Source organism: Arvicola amphibius, chromosome 3 (assembly GCF_903992535.2).
Source record: "Arvicola amphibius chromosome 3, mArvAmp1.2, whole genome shotgun sequence".
NCBI classification, from domain to species: domain Eukaryota; kingdom Metazoa; phylum Chordata; class Mammalia; order Rodentia; family Cricetidae; genus Arvicola; species Arvicola amphibius.
Window position 1 is genome coordinate 122,203,826 of NC_052049.1, and position 23,103 is coordinate 122,226,928.

At 45.5% G+C, this 23,103-nt stretch overlaps 1 protein-coding gene across 1 annotated transcript in view; it reads right to left on the reverse strand.

Moving 5' to 3' along the window:
• The window catches only part of Tnfaip8l3 (TNF alpha induced protein 8 like 3), a 32,328-nt gene extending 19,370 nt beyond the window's left edge, over window positions 1-12,958 (reverse strand). Inside the window, exon 1 of the mRNA XM_038324528.1 lies at window positions 12,860-12,958. Within this exon, the coding sequence (XP_038180456.1) occupies window positions 12,860-12,911 (52 nt within the window). The 5' untranslated portion in view covers window positions 12,912-12,958. The remainder of the gene's footprint in view (window positions 1-12,859) is intronic.
• Window positions 12,959-23,103: the final 10,145 nt, after the last annotated feature.

Genomic DNA, 23,103 nt, shown 5'->3' on the forward strand with positions numbered 1-23,103 from the left:
CAGTTGGCTGATCCCTAAGCTTTGATAGCATGAAAGGGGTCTTGCTTGGGAAGTTCCATTGTTTCTGAGATCTAGCATGTCTCACAATGACTTTATTCCATCTTCACACTTGATGGATGGTTTAACTGGGCCCAGAGAGCTATCAAAATTCATTTACCTCAAGTATGCAATGGACTTACTACCTTTGCCACCTAGCTCTCAAGGCCATGGTTTGTAAACTATCACAGTGTGCGGTCCTGTTTTTACTCTCTGGTGGTTAAGACCATGACTTCAGAACCAGTTTCTAGAACTCATCACTGAGCTCAGTTTCTACTCCTTTTTCTTTATTTCTTCTGGAGGCCTTGTAGGGCTGTGTAGAAACTCAGGGTCAAGAAATTGGGAGGGCCAGAGATGCTGAAGGAGCAAAGGACACAGAACATCTGTAGTAATCCAATGATTTGGAAGTCTGGGGCTGGAAAATCACAAATCGAAAGCCAGACAGCATGGAAAACAGAATGAGACCTTTTCTTAAAGAAGAAAAGCCTGGGGAGGGGGACACTGACCAGATGGTTCATCTGGTAACAGCATTTGCTGTCAAGCCTGGTGGCCTGAGTTCAATTTCTAGGTCTCATGTGGTGGAAAGAGACAACCAACTTCTGCAAAGTTGTCCTCTGACCTCCACATATGTGCCATGGCATATACAAGCACTCCGTATGTACAGGCACTCTGTATGTACAGGCACTCCGTATGTACAGGCACTCCGTATGTACAGGCACTCCGTATATACAGGCACTCCATTACCACTTTCCCCCGACCTTCTAACAATAGGATCAGGTGTTCTTAGTCCTTGTCCAGCCCTGATTTCGCTCACACCTCAGTCACTCTCACCAGATTATGATAATTAAACAGATACGAATATATGAGAGACAGAGGAGGTTTATATACACTACGCAAGTCTTCTAATAGCTATATCCCCAATCCCTTAAGAATCCAAGCAATCCTCCTGCCTCAGCCTCCCAGGTGCTGGGACTATGGGTACTCATCACTATAATGAACTTTAGAGATTATTTTTAAATGTGTGTGTGTATGCATCTGTATGATTGTATGCTCCGTGTATGCAGGTATCCCCAGAGGCCCTAAGAGGCTGTAAGACCCTCAGGAGCTAGAATTACAGGCAGCTGTAAGCCACACAATCTGGGCACTGAACTCGGGGCTTCTAAAAGAACAGCAAGTGTTCTTAATATGCAGCCATCTCTCCAGCCCCAAAAAGTTTTTAAAATATTTATTCTTTGAAAATTTCATATATTTATACAATGTATCTCAATCATATTCACAATTTAATTAATCTCTCCAACTTTCCCAGGACATGCCCCCATCACATCTCCCTCCCAATTTTATGTCTTTTTATACCTTTTTTTTAAAAAAAAAAAAACAAAAAACAAAAAAAAAAAAACCACTCTGAGTCAGTAAGTTATACCCATATGATCACCGGCATGAGGTTATCTACTGGGGCAGAGGAAGCTCCTGTGGCCACGTTTCCAAGGGACTCTTCCACTTCCAGCAGTCATCAACTGCCAGTATCTTTTCTGCTAAGGATGGGGCAACAAGGCCCTCCTCAATCCATATGTGAAGTTTGAACTGGCTTGATCTAACCCAGGTCTTGTACAGGTGCCCACAGCTGCTGTGAATTCATGTGTACAGGAGCCGGGCCATGACAGGATTTCACAGCACCTCCTCCCCACCATCTAGCTCTTACTTTCTCTGTGTCCTCTCTCACTCGGGGTTCCCTGCATCTTGGGAAGGCTTGATATAGATGGCTCACTGTCTCAGTTCGGGTTTCTATCGCTGTGAAGAGACACTATGACCACAGCAACTCGTATAAAAGGAAACACTTGACTGGGGGTGGCTTACACTTTCAAAGGTTTAGTCCATTTCTGTCATGGCAAGAAGCATGACAGCATGCAGGCAGACTTGGTGCTGGAGAAGGAGCCGAGAGTTCTACATCTTGATCTGCAGACAGCAGGAAGCCACTGTGACTCTGGGTGTAGCTTGAGCATAGGCAACCCCAAAGCTTATCCCCCACAATGACACATTCCTTCAACAAGGCCACACCCACTCCAACAAGACCACACCTCCTAATAGTGCCACTCCCTATGGGGCCCATTTTCTTTCAAACCACACCATAGCTGGGCACTGACAGTTGCTTATTTTCAGCTCTTTAAGCAGAAATTCAGAGATATCTTTATAGAGAGTTTTTTCTTCTTCTCTGTTTTCCCCACTTTTTTAAAACCTGGGCTGTCTACATATTAGGCAATTTTCTACCAGTAAGCTCCATCCTAGGGAGTTCTTAAGAGTAAAATAACACACTGAGAATGGTTGGAAACAGATCTCTTTGCTCACTTATGACCCTTGGCCCACCCCGCTATGGGGGGGGGTAGGGAGAAGAAGGCCTGGGGTGGGGGTGTTTGGGAACAGCTGTGAGTGGATATGGTCTCAGGAGGAGCTGTGTATTATTCTCAGCACAACATCTGCTTCTCTAGGAATTTACCTCCGTCTCAACTGTTTTTTTTCCTGCATACTCTCTGCTCTCTTGTTTTAAAAGCCATGTTGGTTATATTCAGTTATGAAGAATAAGATAACCGCTCCTGGTTGTTGTTCTTGTTGTGGTTCTTGTTGCTGTGTGTGTGCCCGCACTAGTGTTGTGAGCAGTTTCCTCCAAGACTGAAGCATCCCAACCTGCAGGGAAGCTGCTTAAGGCAGAAATTATACAGTTCAAAATATCTTCAGGAAATCCCTGAAACTGAGCAGGCCCACCAGGCTCCTCCCTCCCAGGAGTGAAATGACTACTGAAAGCCATCTCAGGCAATGAAGGGCAAAGCTTCTGAGACCAGCCAAGCTGCCCTGGAGAAGACCAACCGAGGCACCTGGAGAGGACACGCTCCAGCACGTTGAGTTGCGTGCAGGCTGCACCGTGTGCTGCAGGTTCCCAGCTCTGTGAACTGTCACCCATGCTAAGGCGGGCATTGGTAATGTGGCTGTCTAGATGTCTGTGAGTCATTTCCGCCCCTGTAATAACCCCTCTCCCATGTTCCTGTAAATAACACCAATAAAATTCATAGGTTCACCAAGCTGCTTTGGTGGACTCAGTCCTGATGGGCTCCCTCTCTGGGGTGAGTAGGCACGTGTGTTGTGTCTCCTCGGGAAAAGTCTTCTCAAACAACAGCTGTGGATTCTACCCAGGGCCTCCCCAAGCCAATGTTCTCACTCACGGGCCACACTCTGGTCCCTAGATAGTGCCTTAATAAGCAGGGTACAAAGTGATGGAACTGCTTGCTTTGATTTCCACTTAAAAACTAAATGAGTTTCTTTATGTGGAGGAGAGGAGTTCTTTACGGAATCTTATTATAATTTTAGATTTGAAGTGCATAAACTAAGCCATTATTTCACAACATAAACCAACAAAGTATAGAGAAGAAATCCTAGCAAATAAGGAATGCCAATCCTCAACAGTGATTGTTTGACTGAATATTGAGGTTGTTTATTTTTGAGGTTTTCCTTCCTTTGGGATCATCAGTTTAAAATAGTAAAAGTAGGCCCCACAATTTGAGATTGGGATAATGTAACCCTCCTGATACTGTTTGCTTTACCCATGTCTTGATTTTGCTCTGAGGTAAGGTCATATATCCTTTTAAGTCCACTCAGAGGCTGTCATCAGAGCTGAGGAAAGATGAGAGAAAAGCAAGACTCAAGATATGGGCATTGCAAAGACTCTGTGGTCCAGGAGGAACGGCCTCTGGCAGATGTGAGTCTTGCTCAGGACCAGCCTGAGTTAGACCACTTAGGGCTCTTCAGAGCTGTGCTGTAAGAATGAGAACTATTTCCTAAAGGAAGGGTTGTTGTCAGAAGAGCAAAGCCACCACTCTATCACGGGGGACACGGGAAGGAAAGGGGTATTGCAAGAAATACAATGGTAACAGTTAAGGAAGGGGACAGGAGTATCGGGATTATAGACCAATTAGTCAAAGAAAGAAGAGTTAAGGCAACTGAGGTTTAATTTCACCATGTACTACTCTGGGCTTTCTAAAAGTTAACTTTGGATAAAGTTAGTTCTCCCTGTTTACTCAATGGGATTGAATCAGTGAATTATGAAGTTAAATCCTAAAGACAGACAGGCTTAACATAAGGGAACTCATTTCCCATTTTCCTTACAACAAATTTAATCCTTTATTTTTTTAAAAAAAAAATCTCAAGAAAGATAGGACGTAACTGGAGAACTAGGGGCCGATACAATTCTTCTTGAAGCTAACATCTGAAAATAATTAACTTTTTTATCTCATAGGCTCTTGCAGTTACAATATTTTGAATAGTTTATGGAAATATTAAACTTCTAAGTCATTGGATTTTTAAAGACTGTGGAACTTTTAGATCTACTCTACTTTGTTGTTGTTGTTGTTGTTGTTTTGGCACACAGTTGTTTATACAAATTCAACAAATGAAATGTCAAATCATGGGAAGTTTAGGAAACGCCACCATACAATGACACTTATGAACTCTGGACTTAAAAACTAGGGACTAGTCAGTTTACCAATCTAAGTGAGAACTCGGCTAACTTAAGAGCTAAAAGGAAGGAAAGGCTGTGGGTGCTGCTTTATTCATGGTACAATGAACTCCTCATAGAATACAAGAGCCTGCGCTGAGAGCAAAACCCTCCTGTGAAGAAAGCCTGAAGTCTGAGTTGTAAAATTGTGAGGAAAAGATGAACTCTTATAGAGAAAACTTAACAACCCTTTTTCTTTGGCTATATATACAAAAGTATCCGTGACACGTTCTTCTGAGTTCTTAACAGGCAAAGTAGGCTCTCAACACCCACTTAAGCATGGAAAGTTATCCTGTGTTTTATGTTATGATAGTAACATGAGATTTTGAAGACAAACAAGAAAGAAAAGGTTATGGTTTAAAATTATGAGTCTGTGGATTAAAGCTGACAAGGAGTGCATTGTCCTGGCTAGGTCTGTCAAGTAGACACAAGCCTGAACTTACTTTGGGAAGAGAAAATCTCAATCTAAGAATTGCCTCCATCACATTGGCCTGTGGGTATGTCTGTGGGGCATTTGGTTAACTGCTAATTGATATAGGAGAGCCCAAGCCAGTTTGGGTGATACCATCCTTAGACAGGTGAGCCTGAGCTGTATAAGAAAGGTAGCTGAGGAAGTGAGGAAGAAGCCCGTAACCCGTGTTCCTTCACAGTCTCTGATTCAGGTAGTGCCTCCAGGCTCCTGCCTTCAGTTCCTGCCTTGGCTCCCCTCAGTGGTGAACTGTAATCTGTAAGACATGTAAATACTTTCTTCCTTCAGGATGCTTTTGGTCAGTCTTTTATCACAGCAACAAAAGACAAACTAGGAGACAGGTGACTATCTCAGACCCTAGAATAACTACAGTTCTTTGTTTATAAAACACAATTACATATGGTTTTAGGAAGGAATATCGAAGTCAGAGGACCTAGCCTACCAACCCAGTTCTCAGCCTGCCTGGCCATGCAGCCAAATGAGGTTTGGTGTGTTGTTGTTGTTGTTGCTGTTGTTGTTGTTGTTGTTATGTTTACCTCTGTGGGTAAACACTAAAGAACAGGGACTCTTGTTCTCATATAAAACACACTTTCCAAATAAAGCTGTCTCTCATCTTTCTGGGATTGCCTTGGGATAACTATTTTCTCGGGAAAAGCGTACGTACATCTTCTATCTTCTTCAGGTCCTGTCTAATATTCCTCTTTGCTCTATTCTCACACGATGAGATTCCTACGAGCCCTGAAAAGAATGTTCCTGAAAAGTAGTAGCTAAACTATGGTGCAGGAACCCAAACCTAGGTTAAAAGCTCCTTTTCTTGGTAATTAACACAGTTTTAGGCATTCGTTACAGCGACAGAAAGCAGACACAAAAACAGCCTCCATCAGTCCACTCTATAGCCTACGGGGGTTGATCCTTGCCCATGTGTGATTACTAATGCGGAGTATGTCTAATTTACAGCAGGGCCCATGGAGAAACAATGCCCTAACTAACAGAGGGGGCCCAGTTGTTAGGGTTCTGGGTACGGAGGAAACTGAGCAGGATATGCAAAGCAGCCTAGTGACACCCGTCAATCTAATACAGTTTTGAACTTAAGATGACTTTGCTTCCACTCACAAGCTGCACAGTCCTGAAACAGCTACTTACACTCTGTGCCTCTATTTCCTTACCTAGAAAATTAGGCTATTCCTAGTATTTAACCCAGAAGGATAGTTAGTTCAAGGTGAAATGACACAGGAATAAGTAACCATGTCCCTAAGACATTATAAGGACTTATGGGCTGGACTTTGGGAGAGACAAAAAAACATCCTCCTGTTTCCCTCTTGTTTGGCCACCTAAGTTCCTTGCTTCTCCTACCACAGAATTCCCAATGCCAGTCTTTGCTCGCTACCTTTCTTAATTTTATCCAACAGAAACCAAGGAAACAGGATTCAAGGGTAGCAGCAAAGAACTGCAGAAAAGCCCTTCACGAACTTCTCCTATCCGATTCCCTGTTTTTCAGCCTCCCAGTTGAACCGCAGGCCCCAAACTGGGGACACAGAACATACACGTGTGCTCACCAATAACTTACTTCCTGTCTCACATGAAAATTGGATGCCTCTGCCACACACACAAAAAAAAAACTGTGTGCCATTACTAAAGTTCTTACTTTTCAGGCTAGAGCAGTTCACAGAAAGCATGTTTTACTTTTGAAACAGAATCTCGCAGCCAGTGGCTGTCTCTGCGGTTTCTCTAGTTTAAGCAATATTGGACACCACGAAAGTGTCTCCTTTTCTTCCCGGAGAACTGAGTTACAAAATCCTGGTTTCTATTAGGGTGTGTCCAGCACTCTCTGTGCTGCCAAGCCTTCCATTTTTATAGTCTGTACACGGGCAGATTTTCCATGAACAGGCTCAAATGTATTCCCAAGCAATGATGTCTAAGAAACTCAGTAAGCATTTAACCAAAAAGAACATTTCTTATTGCAAAACAAAAGTAGCATATTCTTATGCTTCAACATACATGGGAGCTGAAGGGTATTCACTCATCTTATAGGGCTTTTGTCCTGGGAGAGGCTCATAAATGAAGTCTATCCTTTAAATGCTCTCCTTTTTCTTTCCTTCCCTGCCTCCCTTTCTTCCCTTTTCTCTTTGTGGCTTTGGGAATCCAACCCAAACACTTATTCATGCTAGGCAAGCACTCTACCACTGAGATACACCCTCGGCCCTCCTTTTTTTCTCTCTACAGACTTACACAGAATGAACCCCAAACACCCACCTACACAGACATTTTATATAAATTAGAGGCCAAGTAACTGAAAAATTAAACAAAATTATTTATAGAGTATCTTTCTAGAGATTTGAATGTGGATTAAGGTGGAAGCTGGTGGCAGCTGTGGAGGAGAATGAACCCATGAGAGAAAGCGCTAACGGAGAGAGGGACAAGAATTTCATTTGGCTGGCAAATAAAAAAGCAGGTACCATAGTTTCTTAAAGAGAAAAATAATGCAGGAAATGGTTTTATATGTACATATTCATATACACTATTTCAGAAACTTCCCGTGAGAACAAATTGTGTTGCCCCCATGTTCCAAATCCTACACTGCATCCTGCTAGGATCGCCCAGTTTCACAGATTCAGTTTGGAGTGAGTGCTTCCCTCCACCTAACAGGACTGCAAACAGCTTCCTGTCTCCCTCCCCCTCACCTCTTCTTCTATAGATTTGGATCCCCAAAGAAGTTCAAAACCAAAACCAAACCAAAACCGACCCTCATCCTGCCAAATTGTACCCCAGTCTGCTTCCCGGAGAACCAACCCACTACCCATGTGTGTGCATACATGCCTCTATCTGCCCAGTCATCCAGCAGCCTGCCACTGGGTTTGGGCACATAGGAGGTCTGGTGTGGGGGAGGGGCTGCTACAGATGAAAAAAGCCAGTTCTACCCGTTAGGGAGCTAATGAATATAATAGTCCAGTATAGGAACGATCATAAAATATTAAATATTGTGACCAGGGCTAAGGAAGGATATAAAGGGGACAGCCAGGATGCAATCCCAGGCAAGAGAGATCTAGAATCTTCACGCATTATAACCGTCAGTATCTCTAACCTGCTTCCCCTATGCAGTGCTAAACCCTGGAGGACAAAACAGACTCTGTTGTCTCTCTTCACAGTTCCTCATCATGTCTAACAGAGTCCAAGACAGTGCAGAAATCGCCAAGCACTGTAAACAAAGCACAAGACAACACAACCAACAGTTCTATGTAGTAGGGAAAGCTCTGCCACTGGCCTGGCCTTCAGTGTGAAGCTCCCAGGAAGTTTCTCCAGATGCTCAGAAGTCTATTAAAACTTCATCCATAGAATCTGAGAATCCGCAGAAACACAAGACAAGTTCCTGACTGCCAAACAGCTACAGCTCACTGTGTGGGCAGGACAGAAACCAGTTCAAGCTTCAAAAACAGGAACAAGAAAAGGAACTTGACTAATAGCCAATTGGTACAGTATGCGCAGGGCATCATCTCTGCTGTCAGCTGGCCAGCTCACTCATCATTAATCTGTCAGCAAAGGGTAATTAAGAACCTCTGTCATTAACCTGACACTGGGAACCAGACCCCTAAACTCGCAAACAAACACACCTGCAGAGTTTTCTTTAGCGCCAAAGAAGAAAAGACTCTTCGAACAAAATGCCACTGTCAAGTGTGGTAAGGAGCATGGCTCTGGAGAACAGTGGTAGTGTCCAGAGTCCATTCCCAGCCTTTCTCTGCCTCCAGGGCGCTTCCACTCAACTGTTCGCTCTCACCCCAGCTCAGCACATGCCATTGCCTCTCTTCATTTTCCTGCCACTGCCTTGGTGCAGCCTGTAAGTAACTCGTGCTGCTGTCCCCGAAGTGCCATTGGCGTCCTTCCTCTGTCCTGCATCCATGCCGCCAGCCTCTCCAGTGTTGGGCTCACACTCTGAAAGGAATCCCAGGAATCCCTGCAGTTCTTCATCTCTGCAAGAAGTGATGTCTGGAGGTGGTTTCTGTTGGCCATGTCCCTGCCCAACAATCATGGAACACCCCTTCCCAAGTTCTCCAGGACGTCTGCCCTACCCTGACTGTTTTAGTCCTTGAGAACTCCCAGAATTCCAGCGGCCTCCCGCCCCTGGAATGTCTGTCTCCTCTTAACAATTTTACTACATTCTACCTATTGCTTATTACATGGACCAACTGATGATCCGATAAAACAGTAAAGGCAGTTAGAGCCTGCCATTTTCTATCTCTCGCAGAGACCCCACCCCATGGAAATGCTTTTCTGCAGCACCTCCCCAGGTACAATCAGCCTGACTTTCCTGAACCAGGGAGTTGGTGGTTAAGACACTCACTTGCTTTTGGCTGAGCAGACAGACTCTCTTGATTTTCCAAACCAGAAGGGAAAAAAATTGATATTGCTAATGCTACTCCCCCGTTGCTTCTTAGAAATGATTCCCATTCCCTTTAGAATTAATATATCAAGCCCTAGGATTTCCAAGAGACGGATGATGGATTTGCTGACAGTTGAGTCTCTGGACCGAATACAGTGTTCCCTAAACTCTGCTGCTTTCCTAATCACAGAATGAACCACAAAATGACAGAAAAGCAGGGGAGATGCAGACGGCAGAGTGGCATAGAAACATCATCCTGTGCCTCCTGGGGCGGGGGAAGATTTCTTCTAATGGCACGCTCAAACCTCTTCTCCCCAACCCTTCCGAACCCAGGGTGTCTGTTACTCAATGAGAGTACCCCACACCAAATGGGAGAAGCTTTCGAAGAGTCTCCTAAAACAGTAAAAAGCAAGTCGACTACGGAAGCTGCATTGCTCCTTGTCAACAGGTGACCACCATGGGGACGTTCAAGAGGGGCGTGAATACCTCCTGGGCCTCCTGCCACCTGGACAGTAGTAAGAGGTTTATGGAGTGGGAGCAGCACCGGGAGGAGACTGCCGTGCCTCTTCCATTTGGAGTAGCACAGCACAGGGGAGCTCCCATCTCTGCATTAGCAAGTGGACTGGCTGAGGTGGCCTCTGTCTTTTTCAACACCCCCTAGAGCCGAGGAGAGAATGGTGGAAGCAGGAGGTCCCAATGTCCCCATCTTGTTGAGCTGAAAGGGGAATGGAGAAGTAAACAAAATCCCCTCTGCACTCACATGTAACCTGAGAAGACAACTCGAAATCCTGTCAGCTAATCAGTGGAATCATGACAATTCTATTGAATATGTGTGTGTATGTGTGTGTGTGTGTGTGTGTTTGCCTTGTAGTTTTTACTCTCTCTAATATATATATATATATATATATATATATATATATGGTGATTTTTACTCTACAAAGCACTAAGATCGATTATTTTGTGGGGTTCTTAGAGATAACCTAAATGGGTAAAATGACAGTTACCATTTACTGAAATGGCCAAGGACACTTACCAGGTGTTATTTACTCGATTCTGGTAGTACTAAGGTCAGAAAGAGAAGTAACTTGCCCCTGAGAGAGACACTAAGGTTTTTCTCATTCTAGAGGTTTTTTCTTAACCTTCTAAAGGGCATCTCATGTGCAGAGGAGGCAACAGTCCTTACAACTCAACTCTCAACAAAGTAAACATGTGTGCCGCACAGGAGCCATCTTTCCCAGTTACAGACTCTCCCCTGGAGGAGGTACAGATCCACAGGAGAATGCCAGCTTCTTAGGGCAAAGGTCAGCCTCTGTGGGTGGGTGTCTGTCATTTAAATTACACCTGACTCTGCAACAAAGTGTCTGCAACAGGATGCAAGCAAAGCAAGACGGAGAAGCGACACTAATTCTGGAGCTTTGTCCCAAAGGAGAACACTTTCAGACTGGAAATAATGAGACTAAATGCCATTTAGCATAATGGCTCATGACATTAAAATAAATGTTCAAGTCGTGAGATTCAAGCACACAAGGCAAGAAGTGACTGCAGGAAACAGTAAGGTGCAAACAAATGGTGTCAGCTCGTGAGAGCGGGCTGCCCCTGCTCTTCCAGGCGCATCTGACCTGAGCCATAGATAACTCGTGCTGCTAGCTGTGCAGCTGTGCAGTGGCCTTCTCACACAAGCTGTCAGTCACCTGGACAGACAGGGGCCTTCGGAGCTGCAGCCGGTTGGGGGTGGGCACACCAGGGTGTACATGTGCTCTTTCTCTCTCTTTTCCTCTGACTACCAAGCACCCTGGAGTCTCTCCAGTTCCATCCTCCTTGTTAAGGAGTTCCCTTGCCTTCCTCCCTGTCTCCCTCAGTCCCCTAGCTTCCACCCACAGGATGAGCTGGTAGACGGTCGGAGGTAAAGCTACTGACATTGCTCAAGTGTCAGTGACAGCATGTATGGTGTCCGTCTACCCCAAGCTCTGGAAATATACTTAGATACTCACAGATGTCTATTAAATACACCTATTGGATTATTCCATGATTAGAGAAGATCCAAAAGCCACCTGGGAAGCAAAATCTTGGCACCTTAAAGTCACAGAAACACACGCATGCCAAAGGATAGCATTTATGAATGACATCCACAAGTACTACACCGAGAAGTACTTCCTTGCACAGCCACTGGAAGCCTTACTCACACACGGGCACCTCCCTTTCTGCCTGCTTAGCCCAGGAATCCTACCCACTCTAAGTCAGGGGCCACAGCCACCCTCTGAGGAGTAAGCACAGCTCAGAAAGACAAATACCAGGGCCCATGACTAGGAGTCTGGGAAAGCCCTTTATTAAACATTCACCTCTGAAAATGGAGATTAAAAAATTAAAAACGAACAAGAACAAAAGCCCCCCTAGCTAGATGTTGTCCTACTCTGACTCCTGAACATGCATTTCCTACACCCACGCCTGGTCTAACAGGCCTTCCACCAATTGATCTCCCCGGTTGGCCCTCGAGCGTGCCTTGGAAAGCGTGAAGACTTGACCGTGTAGAAGTCTGTGCTCGAGGTTTCCAGCAGGCAGTCACGGTCTGTAGGGCAAGTAAATTTTCAGGGCTGTACTAGGTGCACAGAACTATGATTGCCGATAGAAAGTGAGGGGTCCTGAAGCCTGAACCCCGAGCAGGTAGAGGCAGAGCGGCTGGTGGAGGTGGGCTGAGTCTGGCGAAAAATAGACCCACGGTTGTGGGCAGCTTCCTCCTGTTGCTCCGTGCTGGGGAGAGGCGGAGGAGGACATTCATTTCTCTCCTAATAAGCAGCCACCTATCCTATTGCTTCCATAACTATTGATTATGAAAAGCTTGTGGCGCCTCTTAAAGGGGAAGACCAGCTCTGCGTGTCGCCGCGACTGCTTTAGGACCCCTCATCCAGGGCCCTCCTCCGCCAGCCACGCCACAGGGTTGGGCTAGGACTTCTGTGCCGGCTTGCCCAGCAGTCTCAAGAACCGCAGACACAAGCGGAGCCAAGAGCCAATAGCTCTGCCCACGGGTCTTTTCTTCCCACCGACTCTGAGGCATGGCCTCACAGCCCCAGGATGGAGGACCCGGCAACACACGGAAAGTTACTTCCAAAGGGTTGCGCCGGTTTCCACAGAAAACTACAAGGCGTAGATTTCTCGAGCCCCCCGCACCCACCCCCGCCCCAGTAGTGAGCCTCAAGGCCGCCGCTGGAGACCCCGCCACAGTGTGATCTATGGGTAAATGTCCCTCTTGTCCCTCCGACGCACCTAAGTGCCATGGGGTAGGAGGACGCCCCAAAACCAGTTCCCAGTTTTGGTCTGAAAGATCTTGGCTGCCGGGGGACCGGCCTCCTGCCCCACAGCTCCAAGAAATACTCTCGATTTCCTGTACTGCCCTCCCCTCCTCTCCAACCTCAGCCCTCCCGGCAGGGTTGCCCCTCTCTACCTGCAGCAGTCACAGGCTCGCCCTCGCTCTGCTCTCCAGAATCTGAATCCATACTGTGGGCTTCCGCCCGCGCATCCACCACCGCCCGCCTGCGGGGCGCTGGGGCCGGCGTCCCGGCTCGGGTGGCGGTGGCACACTCGGTATGGGCTGCAAAGAGTCTGGAGCCCGGACGGAGCAGAGTGGGCAGTGTGTGGCCAGACACTAGGGCCAGGGGGCGGCTCCGCAGAGGCCAAGCCTGCTCCTGTGGCCCGCCCGCCGCCCGCCGCCGGTGCCTGCACGCGAGAGTAGTTGGGGGGGGGGGAGGGGACGGGAGGGGGTAGGCTATGAGAGAGGGGGAGGAGGAGTGTCCAGTGCCCCAGGGCTCCTGGCTGGGATTAAGTAGCCCGGGTTCCTCTACACCCAGAGCCGTGGAAAGGGAGCCCAGCGAGGTGGTGCTGGTCCTGGAAGTCAGAAGTCCCCTTCTTTGGGTGTGGCAAAGTTTGCAAAATTCTTCAGTGAAAAAGCGCCTCTGACCATTTTTTTAAAAAAAAGGAGTTATTATTAAGGTTTAGGGTTGTGAGGCTGCACGCGTTTTAGTTCAATTTCACCCCTTAGACACTTGAGTGAAATCTCTGTGTGTCTCTTTCCTCGCGTGGAAAAGTGGGCGAACGGTCTTGCAGGAATATTGTGGGATATATAATGCCGGTTCGCTTGTAAGAGAACCAGCAGCGGGCCTTCCTCCTAGTGAGGAAGGAAATAACTAGTCAGGTAGTGATAACTCCTGCAGGTCTTGCTCTTCTCCGCGTGGGCGTGGCCTGTCGAGCTGGTTCTGAGAGCTGGGTGAGGGCCCAGCCTGAGTTGGCCTGGAAGACTGGACCCACCCTGGCAATCATGCTCTGTGCCAATTTTTTCCTCCAGCTCAAGAGGCACGAATTGATTTTTAGAACGTTTTCTTTTCTGGGGAGCTGGCTAGTGCGTAAGAACGCTTGGTGTTCAAGCACGGAGAACTGAACTTAAAAGCCCCCCCCCCCCGTGGCCCCCACAGGTGCCTGTGACCCAATGGAGGACAACCACAGGAGGATTTCTGGGACTTGTTGGCTACCAGCCTAGCACCAGGTTAAATTAGAGATCCTGTCTGAAGGTAATGATAGCGAATGACGGACACCTGCTGTCCTCCTCTGACCTGGCAGGTGGGGAGGAACCTTTTCTTGCTGATGGGATTAAATGCAAAGAACTAAACTTTCTCAACATCCCCTTTTACGTCCATTAAAAAAAAAAATTATCTAATCAAGAGACCAAGCCATGGAGGAGACGCTGAGTAAAAACTCTATTGTTAATTTCTGAGTATACATGTGCTTTCATTGCATTCCTCTATTATAGGCTTAAAATTCACATAACCCGAGCCTGCTTTTCCTGAGTGTAAACTGACCATGGCGGTCACAAACTATTGGCCTGAGAGAACAGAAATCAGGAAGAGAATGTTGGCTTAGAGGTGCCCGATTCCCAGTGTGCCCTCCGAGCACTCATGTCGTCTGAACTATGTGTGACCCAGGGATGAAATTGCGTTTTGGAGATGAGAAACACAGTTGCGATTTGGCTGTCTTATAGAAGCAACCCCATGGTCACCCCCACTTTACGATGCAGAATCTGGGTCTCCGGTCCAGGGAGCACAAGCGGGAAGGACGCCGTCTGGAGTGGACAACTGTCTGTTGTGGCCCGCTGTTACAGGCAAGTTTTGGCTTCTCATCTAGCTGGTAGCTACCTCATTTTGTGAGAGGCAAACCTCACAGAACATCATTAAAACTCTACTTTATGCTCTAGAGGAAAGTTTTCTGGAAGACCAAACTCCTTGGCCTCAGTGATTAAAGTTGGATAGGATGAAAAAAGCCCCTATATAAGAAGTGTGCTCTTGGGCAGATGGCCCAGCCTCTCTGTCTCCTCCTGAATTAGCATTTCCTTTAGAGTCCCCTGTGAAGGAGGAAAAGTGGTGGGCGTGGAAGGAACTCCCCAATGCTGGTACACTGTTAATGTTGACAAGGGAAAGAGCATATATTCCTTAGTCTAATGGGTCTCATTTAGAAAAAAAAAACCCTATTTTTAAATGAAAATCAAAAAGGAATGCAAAATTGGACCCAAGTCAATGCTCAGAAAAGAAATGGCTGGGTCATTTTAAAAGGTTGCTGTGCTAGATCTGATAGCTCATGCTCATAATCCCAGCACTGGGAAGCTGAGACAGAACTACTGGCCACAAGTTCAAAAACAGCCTAGGCTGCAGAATGAGCTACAGGTCAGACTGTCCTGCAGGGTGAGACCCTGCCTCGAAAAAATAATGAGTCAAAAATTTTTTAAAGTTTTCTCTAGCCACTTCTCGGAGGAAAATTGTAACTATGACTTCTCACAACTGAGTACGCTGGGCCAAAGGCATTTGGTATGAAGAACATGTGGCTTTAGTGACAGACTGCTTGTGGAGCGTGTCTAAGATTCTGGGTTCAGTCCCTGGCACCCCCCTCCCACAGTCTCTAAATGCAAAGTTGAAATTCAACAACAGGAATATAAGTTTTTCTCTGGGCCTTATACTTTGATTCCTTGCGCTTGGTAGGTCTGTTTTTGTTTTTATTTGTTTGTATATATTTCATGGACAGATGCTCTATGAGAGTTGTGTGGATACAATCGTGTCTAACAGCAGAAATTAAACAGGGACTTCTTGTGCTGAGACCAACAGAAAAGTCCTGGGAACACGTATTCCCGACACCAGACCTCCTCTGAATACCAGCTTATTTGAGCTCAGAGATAAGTGCCTGTGAGTGAAGAGGAGGAAGAACTGGTCAAAGTGCCCCGGAAAGAGCAGGAGCTAAGTCTTTCCACAGTAATCCCTTTTCGGTTAGCCGTTCCCAGCCTGTTCTTTCTGCAGAATGAGACAGATGGAGAATGAAATATTGTATGTACGATTAAACAATGCAAGCGAGAGATCCAAACTAAATAATGTCTCCATTCTGGTTTCCTATGATATGCATTATGTCGTCATGGGACAAGACAAAGGGAACTGATTGCTGGCATTCGAGGGTAAAGAGAAATGTTACATTATCTGTGCCTCCAGATGGGAAAGCCAGTGCCAGAGAAGCCCTTAAAGCAACATCTCCTGACCGAAGACAGTGAAATCCAAAGTGCCACTTTCTCTTTACAAACCCATCCTGGCATTTTTTTTTCCTCAAAAAAATTAATAAAAAATAAAATAAAAAACAAAACAATAAACCTCTTTAGGAGCTGAAAGGGGAAATAGATTTCATTAATGCCTTTGTGTATTTTTAGAAAAAATGGTCTCACTCTGCAGACCTGAATCTAGAGTCAGAGAATTACAATCCGCCTTCTTCAGTGTTTCCACGACATCTTTGGAGCCTGGTAACTCTGATGCCAAGAGAACATCTAACTCTCTTTGGCCATTTCTTAGCAGCGAATAGAATTTTTCACTTTTTAGAGAAACTGTATCTGCTGGGAAAAGTATCTCTATCTGTAAGGTGTCAAGAAATAGAAAGTAAAGTAGATCCATTTCTGCTAAGGCAATAATACTCTTTCAATCTGAGCCAGGGCCGTGACTCATCTGCCTGTCTCCTCTTGTGGGATGGAAAGGGAGTGTCTGCAAACCTCCTGACAGCAGAGGGGAGGGAGGCTTCAGGGAAGGTGGTTTCCAATGCTCCAGCTTTAGATTCAAGTGTGTTTCTCTCTGGGCTGAGGTGGCCTTGACCCAGGAGACAAGGACGTTATTGACAAGTTATCTCAAGGTAGACATAAGGTAGCTTCTGCCAGAACCATCATGGCTCCATAGGAGCTGATGCTTGCAGGTAGTTTTGTATTGTTCTAAGAGGACAAGGAGCTGGAAGACAGCCTTGAAAGAAGGAAGGGGTTTTCCACATTTCTCTCTTTCTAGCAAAAATAGGGTTTTATGATTCCCACTGCTTCTTTCAAATGCAGGGCACTATGACCATGGAAAACAGGAAAATATAAATAAGTAAAAAGAAGGAAAATAAAAAATCCTTAATAATCCCACTAGTTATAATCCCTGCTAATGTTCTGTGATGGTTGATCAACTTGATACACACGGGGGAAAAAAAGGAACCTCAGTTGAATATTTGCCTCCATGAGATTGGCGTGTGGGTATGTCTGTGGAGAATTTTCTTGAAACTAATGGATGTAGGAAGAACAAGCCTACTGTGGACCGTACCACCTGAGGGCAGGTGGGCCGGGCTATAAAAGACTAGTAGCTGGACTTGAGCCTGGGAAGAATCCAGCAATCAGAGTTCCTCCATCACTACTGCTTCAAGTCCCTGGACAGCTGAGGTTCCTGCCATGACGATATGATGAAGTAAGCCCTTTTTTCCCGGGTTGCTTTGTGTCATGGTGCTTCTTACAGTAACAGAAAGCAAACTAGAATGTGTATCTTTTGGGATTTCCCCCTTGTTGGCTGCATAGTATTCTGCTTTTGTAGGCTTTGTTTGTTTGGTTTTTAGTTGGCAGAAGCCTGGGGTGGGGTCAGGAAATGAGTATCAAGTACTTTCTTCCCAGCACTCTATCCCTGAATCTTGGCTTTCTGACGGCAGCTGTGTCTCCTCTGTGACCACCATGAAACTCAGGTGACCCCAGCAGCTAGGTTGCCGTCGCAGCATCTCCGGTCCTTCCAATGCAGAGTGGCAATGGTTACCTGCTGCAACAAACGTTCAGATCACCTCGCTAGCCCCCGTTCGACTTCTCCACTCTTCCGTGGCCTGTGCAACCAGTTCCCCAAATTGTTCTGCCTTCTTTGAAAACAGGAAAGATGCTTTCCTAATATGAAATGTTCATTAGAAGAACATTGGTTCCTGGATAGTCATGGGCAGAGATATTGGGGGAGCCTGGAGCTCCAACTATTTAGGATTCTTTTGGAAGGATTCACACTGGAAACACTACTGCAGATGTGGAAAACTCTCCTATAGCTAAGAATATCACATTCATTCTCATGAAGACCTTATCTGGGGCTGGAGAGATAGCTTAGAAATTAGGGACATGAACCGCTCTTGCAGAGGATCTGAATTTAGTCCTCAGCATTGATACCAGTTGAAGCACTGGAGAAATCGCGTGTCCAAGTTCTGGGAGTGGCAGGTGAGATTGGAACCCAGAACTCCTGAGGTTTGCTAGACCTCAGCTCCTCATCTGATGCTGGCTCCCTCCCCTGGCTACGCCTTCAACAATCCTTCTCCGTGGTTTATGTTAATCACCCTTCTGATCCGGGGAAAGGAAAACTGAATGCTCTAAATTTTCCCGTTTTAATTTTATTGTAATTATATGACAAACTAGTTCAATAATGCTTACTTGCTAATTATTATACAGAACAAATGTTGCTTGCCAAGTGTTGAGTGGAACCTTTTATTCTTCTCTTCAAAAATTTTATCCTTAGGAAAGCTAAATACGTGTTCCAATCTGGAAGGCTTCATTTATGTAAGTCTCCAATTTCATAATGTGTGTGTGGAATGTAGGGGTGGAGAATGGGAAAAGGGTGCTCAAGGTCAGCCATTCTAACCTCGTCACTCCAGATGGGAAGAAACACACCTAAAATTATAGAGCGCCTCTCCCAGAGCCAGGGGTAGGTGGGACTAGAACCCAGGTCATTGGCCTAGTTTAAGGCGATTCTCCTTTGTGGCCCCTCCACCTGCCAACCTTCCTATCCGCTTCCCGCTGGCTTCATGTACTCTTTCTCTAATACTGCTCTTGCCCCTCATTTTCTCTCAGCTGCTAGCCTGTTTTCAAAACAGGACTTAACCAACACCTCTTTTCAGGGTCCTTGTCTCTCTCTCTTCTCCCTCTCTTCTCTTTCCTGGGTTTTTAAACTGTCCGTTCTCCTCTTCAGTCTAGCCTACATGTTCTTTCCCAAATCTTCCCTTGACATTGTCCCTTCATGGATTCCTTCCTTTTGATCCGAGGCCAGTCTGTCTGGTTGAAACCATAAACTCTTCTACTGGAGGAATCTTCTCTAAGTCCTGGGCCTGAACTCTGGTTGCCATACACCTTGGATCATTCTGAGAAAGGCCGTAAGTTAATATCATAACATTTATGCATAAGCAGGACCCGTGGGACTGTCTCTACTGTTGCCTGGCTTCTTGGCTGCTGCTGATGTGAATGTCTTCACACCTCAAACATGACTGCAGATGTGGGAAATCCTCCTTTAGCCAAAAAATCACATCTATTCTCATTAAGACATATTATCCAGTGCTGAAGAGATAGATGGCTTAGTAGTTAAGGGCATGTACTGTTCTTGCAGAACGTTTGAATTTGGTTCCCAGCATTCATGATCTGGTGACTCAGCCTCCTGTATCTTCAGCTCTAGCTAATCCAATGCCTTCTCATACACCTACAGTCACACACACACACATACACACACACACACACACACACACACACTTCTCAAAATATATTATCCATGAAGTTTCAGTGCTTCAGCGATTTTCTCCTTTGGCTCTTAGCAATAATCTTAGCTGGGTTTTATATCTTTGCCAAGTTTGTGTTATGTGGGCATTTACAAGAACAAGGTTAGCAACCTTGTTCATGTTGGCCTTCCCCCAGAGCAGAGCATATTGCCACCGTAGTTTCTGTTGGCTGCTGTTTTTCTAGCCCTGGGAATTTTGTTTCTTTCCTTGTGTGGATTTTGTCTCAGGCACATAATTGCTAGAAGTTAGGAACTCAGTCTATCTTCCACATTCCTGTAATTCATACACTAATTCCTCTTGATAAGTTTGGAAGACAAGTGTACGGGACACTTGCTTTCTCCTTTCACACAAGTGATGTTTCGGCAAAGTTACAAAGAAGGAGAATTGCTGGCAGGAACGAAAGGACAGCTTCTGGAACCCAAGAACACAATCTGTTGTGTCTTCCTGTCCTCTCGTGTGAAGTACGGTCAGTGAGATGCGACGTCCAGTTTCAGCATGGAGCAATCTGTCTTTCTAAAGTCCCCATTGTGGCCAAAGGCTTTGCGTTCCCAGACTAGTAATGACAAGGTTTGCTTTCTAATTTTTGTATTATTTCTACATTGGCATCCAAAGTCTTATCAGATTCTAATTCCACTTCTTCCATGAGTCTCTTAATTTTACTTTTTCCTTCTTATACCCAGCTCTCATAGCTCTTGTCCATGACTTTTAAAAGACGGGCTCTTGTGTTACCCTAACTGGATTCTAGTGACTCCCACCCTAGCCTCTTCTGTGACTGGAACCATAGACTTGAACATTGCCGTGCTATGACATTACCCTCGTCACTAACCCTACTCTCGCCAGCCATGTTCTAGTCCAGGGACACCAAACTAAAGTCTGATTTTGGCCTAACTTTTATTGAACTGGATGTTATTCAAGGCCTGCCTGAATGTCCCAGATCTCTTCAGGTGCCCATTCTGAGGACCACTTTCTCTGTGGGATCCTGAGTCAGCTCTCATAACATTTCTTTACACTAGATACTGAGGGAGGAAATGATCTTGTTTATAACCCGGAATGTTTTGTTCCTGGGATCCTTATACATCCTCCAGTCCAACGTCCCGCTCAGGCTCTGCCAGCAAAGAGTCATGAGCTGGTGTAAACCAGTTGACTCTGCTTTGTCTCAGTTCCACCACTCCCATTGGGCATTCTCCTGGAAACGTAGGCCTCCTTCTCCTCTGATACTCTGAGACCTGGCCATTTTTGACCACCTGAAATAGCAGGAAGGAGTCAGTACAAACTGCTGGAGAATTTGCCTAACATAGCTACCATTGTGTTTACTTTCACTTTATTTAAAACATTAACTTGCTTGGCTTTTTTTTTTTTTTTGATTCCCAATGTTTTTAGCCTAATAGTTTCCTTGCAAAACTTATTGCAACTATAGCCAAGACCCAGAAGGAAATCAGGAAGAAAAGGTCCCAAGTTACCTGAAAATGTTACCAGTAAGTCTCTTCAGCTCTTCCTCATGGTCTAGTTTTCTTTCTTTACCCCCAAACTGCGAGGCATGAGAACAAGAAGGTGCAGTAGGCACCAGAGCTGGTGTAATAATTCCTTTCCATGCCCACATGGCCTATCACTCACCTTCCTCCCTGCAACCGAGGTGGCTTCCTTCTTACTGAAGGGAACTTCGGGCCTCTGAAAATGGAAGTGAAAGAAGAACTCTAAATAACGTGGGCAGGATGGAGAATAAACCTGTGTTCCTCCTCCAGTCCTGTTCTACAGTCTTCTACAAGCCCAGGGCAATGAGCTCCCGATGCCCTCAAGGTTCTCAAGTGGCCTCCAGCTAATCCATCAGCCGTGATTACCTTCTCATTTCCGTCCTATGACAGCATCCACTGGGGCATACTTCGGGATTACTTCCCCCCAAAATATATGTTATCAGGTCTTTATTTCAGGGTCTGTTTCTGACAGAGCCTAGTCTAACACAAGCTACAAGAACAAAGCCAAGGAATGAGAAAACTCTTAAAAAGAACTAGAGCTGGCAGTGGAAGTGTATTGACACTGAGTCCACAGCCAGGGCCCACTGAGTCACATATAACATACTGAGCTAACGTAGCAGTCATGGCGAAATGTATTTCAGAGGATTCTAGAAGAGGCCTGGGAGTAAGCTCCACATTTTGAAATGCTTTCTGCATACAAGAGTCAAAACAAACTGTGAAATAAATTTTAAGTATCTTAAGGAAGAATTCATTGACTGTTTGGAAGCCCAAGTTTCCCGAAGACCCCTGCTAACAAGGGTTTGCTGGGTTTTCATTTGAATTAAAGTCATTGCCTTCAAGCTTTAAGCCTCTTGGCTCCAGAAGTTTGGATTTTTATGATTCATGTTCTCATATTAGTTTTTTATTGTAGCCCTTCTTTCCTTGCATAATAGAGTTCTTTTTTTTAAAAAAAGTCTGCCTTCCATAGAAGCCCCCTTTGCCCCTTGGCCATTTTAATGGCTCTTCTTACTTGTCATTATCTCATTCCTGGGCTGTGAAGATCAGCTCTGCATGCAGAATCCCAGGGGTCAGGACACTGAAATCGGCACTTCTGTTTTGTTTTCCATCCAAATTGATTATTTTTTTCAGTTTTCATCCAGATGTTTAATATCATGTAAACACAGCTTGAAAGAATTCCTGAAGCGCTTGCAGATGCATGCCAGTGAGACACTTTCCAAATTACATATAATGATACTCTTAGGCTATTTTAATCCATGCCATAATCTCTGCCTAGAATTTTAGCTGTAGGATTAAAATGGAAAGAAAGTGGAAAATTCACATGTATGGGTGATTTGTCTATTTGATTACGACCTTTCGAAAACATTCAGGGATTGACACCATCCCCCCAACAAGTGCCAACATGTCTGTGACCATTACCTGCCCCACCAATTCTTACCCTAGTTCTTGGCTATGGTCTTAAAAAGTTTTACAAGGAAACTAATAGTCTAAAAATATTGGGAGTCACCCAAAAATGTCATATTAAAGTAGTACAGACTAAGTACCTTAAAATCCAGAAACTTACTTTCTGAAGGCCAGAATTCAAAATTAGAGAGCTGGAATCCAGTTTACTGGGAGGGCATTCCTTTTGTTGGATGGGGTGTGAGAGGGAGGCAGACCTTGTTTGTCCCTTCTGTAAGTGCATTAATCCAGTCACAGAGGCTTGCTCTCGGCAGGCACCATGGTGGGTCCTGTCACCTGGGAAGTCAAGCTAGGAGGATCACTGGAGTCCAGGAGTTTAGGCCAGCCTGGGCTACATAGAAAGATATCTCCTCACTGGGTGGTGGTGGTACACACCAATAATCCCAGCACATGGGAGGCAGAGGCAGGCGGATCTCTTTAAGTTCAAAGCCAGCCTGGTCTACAGAGAGAGAGTTCCAGGACACCCAGGGCTATATAGAGGAAACCCTGTCTTGAAAAAAAGGAAAGGAAGGAAAGAAGGAAGGAATAGAAATCTCCTCAAAAGCATCCCCCCAAAATAAACAAACCAGAGCCAACCCTTCCTCCCAGACCATTTCCCTCTCTGTCACCCATTGAACTTCAGAAAACAGGGTCCATCCTCCTGCCGCATCCAACAAACACAGCTCACCACCAAGGATAGACATTACCGCAGTGTAAAAGGACAGAGAAAATCCAAGTAAATGGCCAAGAAGCAAGCAGGCAAAGTCATTTTAATATCTGACAAAATAGGCTTCAACCAGAAACTAATCAGAAGAGATAGGGAAGAACATGCATAGTCACCAAGGGAAAAGTCCACCAAGAGGACACTGCCGTTCTTAGCATCTGTGCCCCAAACACAAGG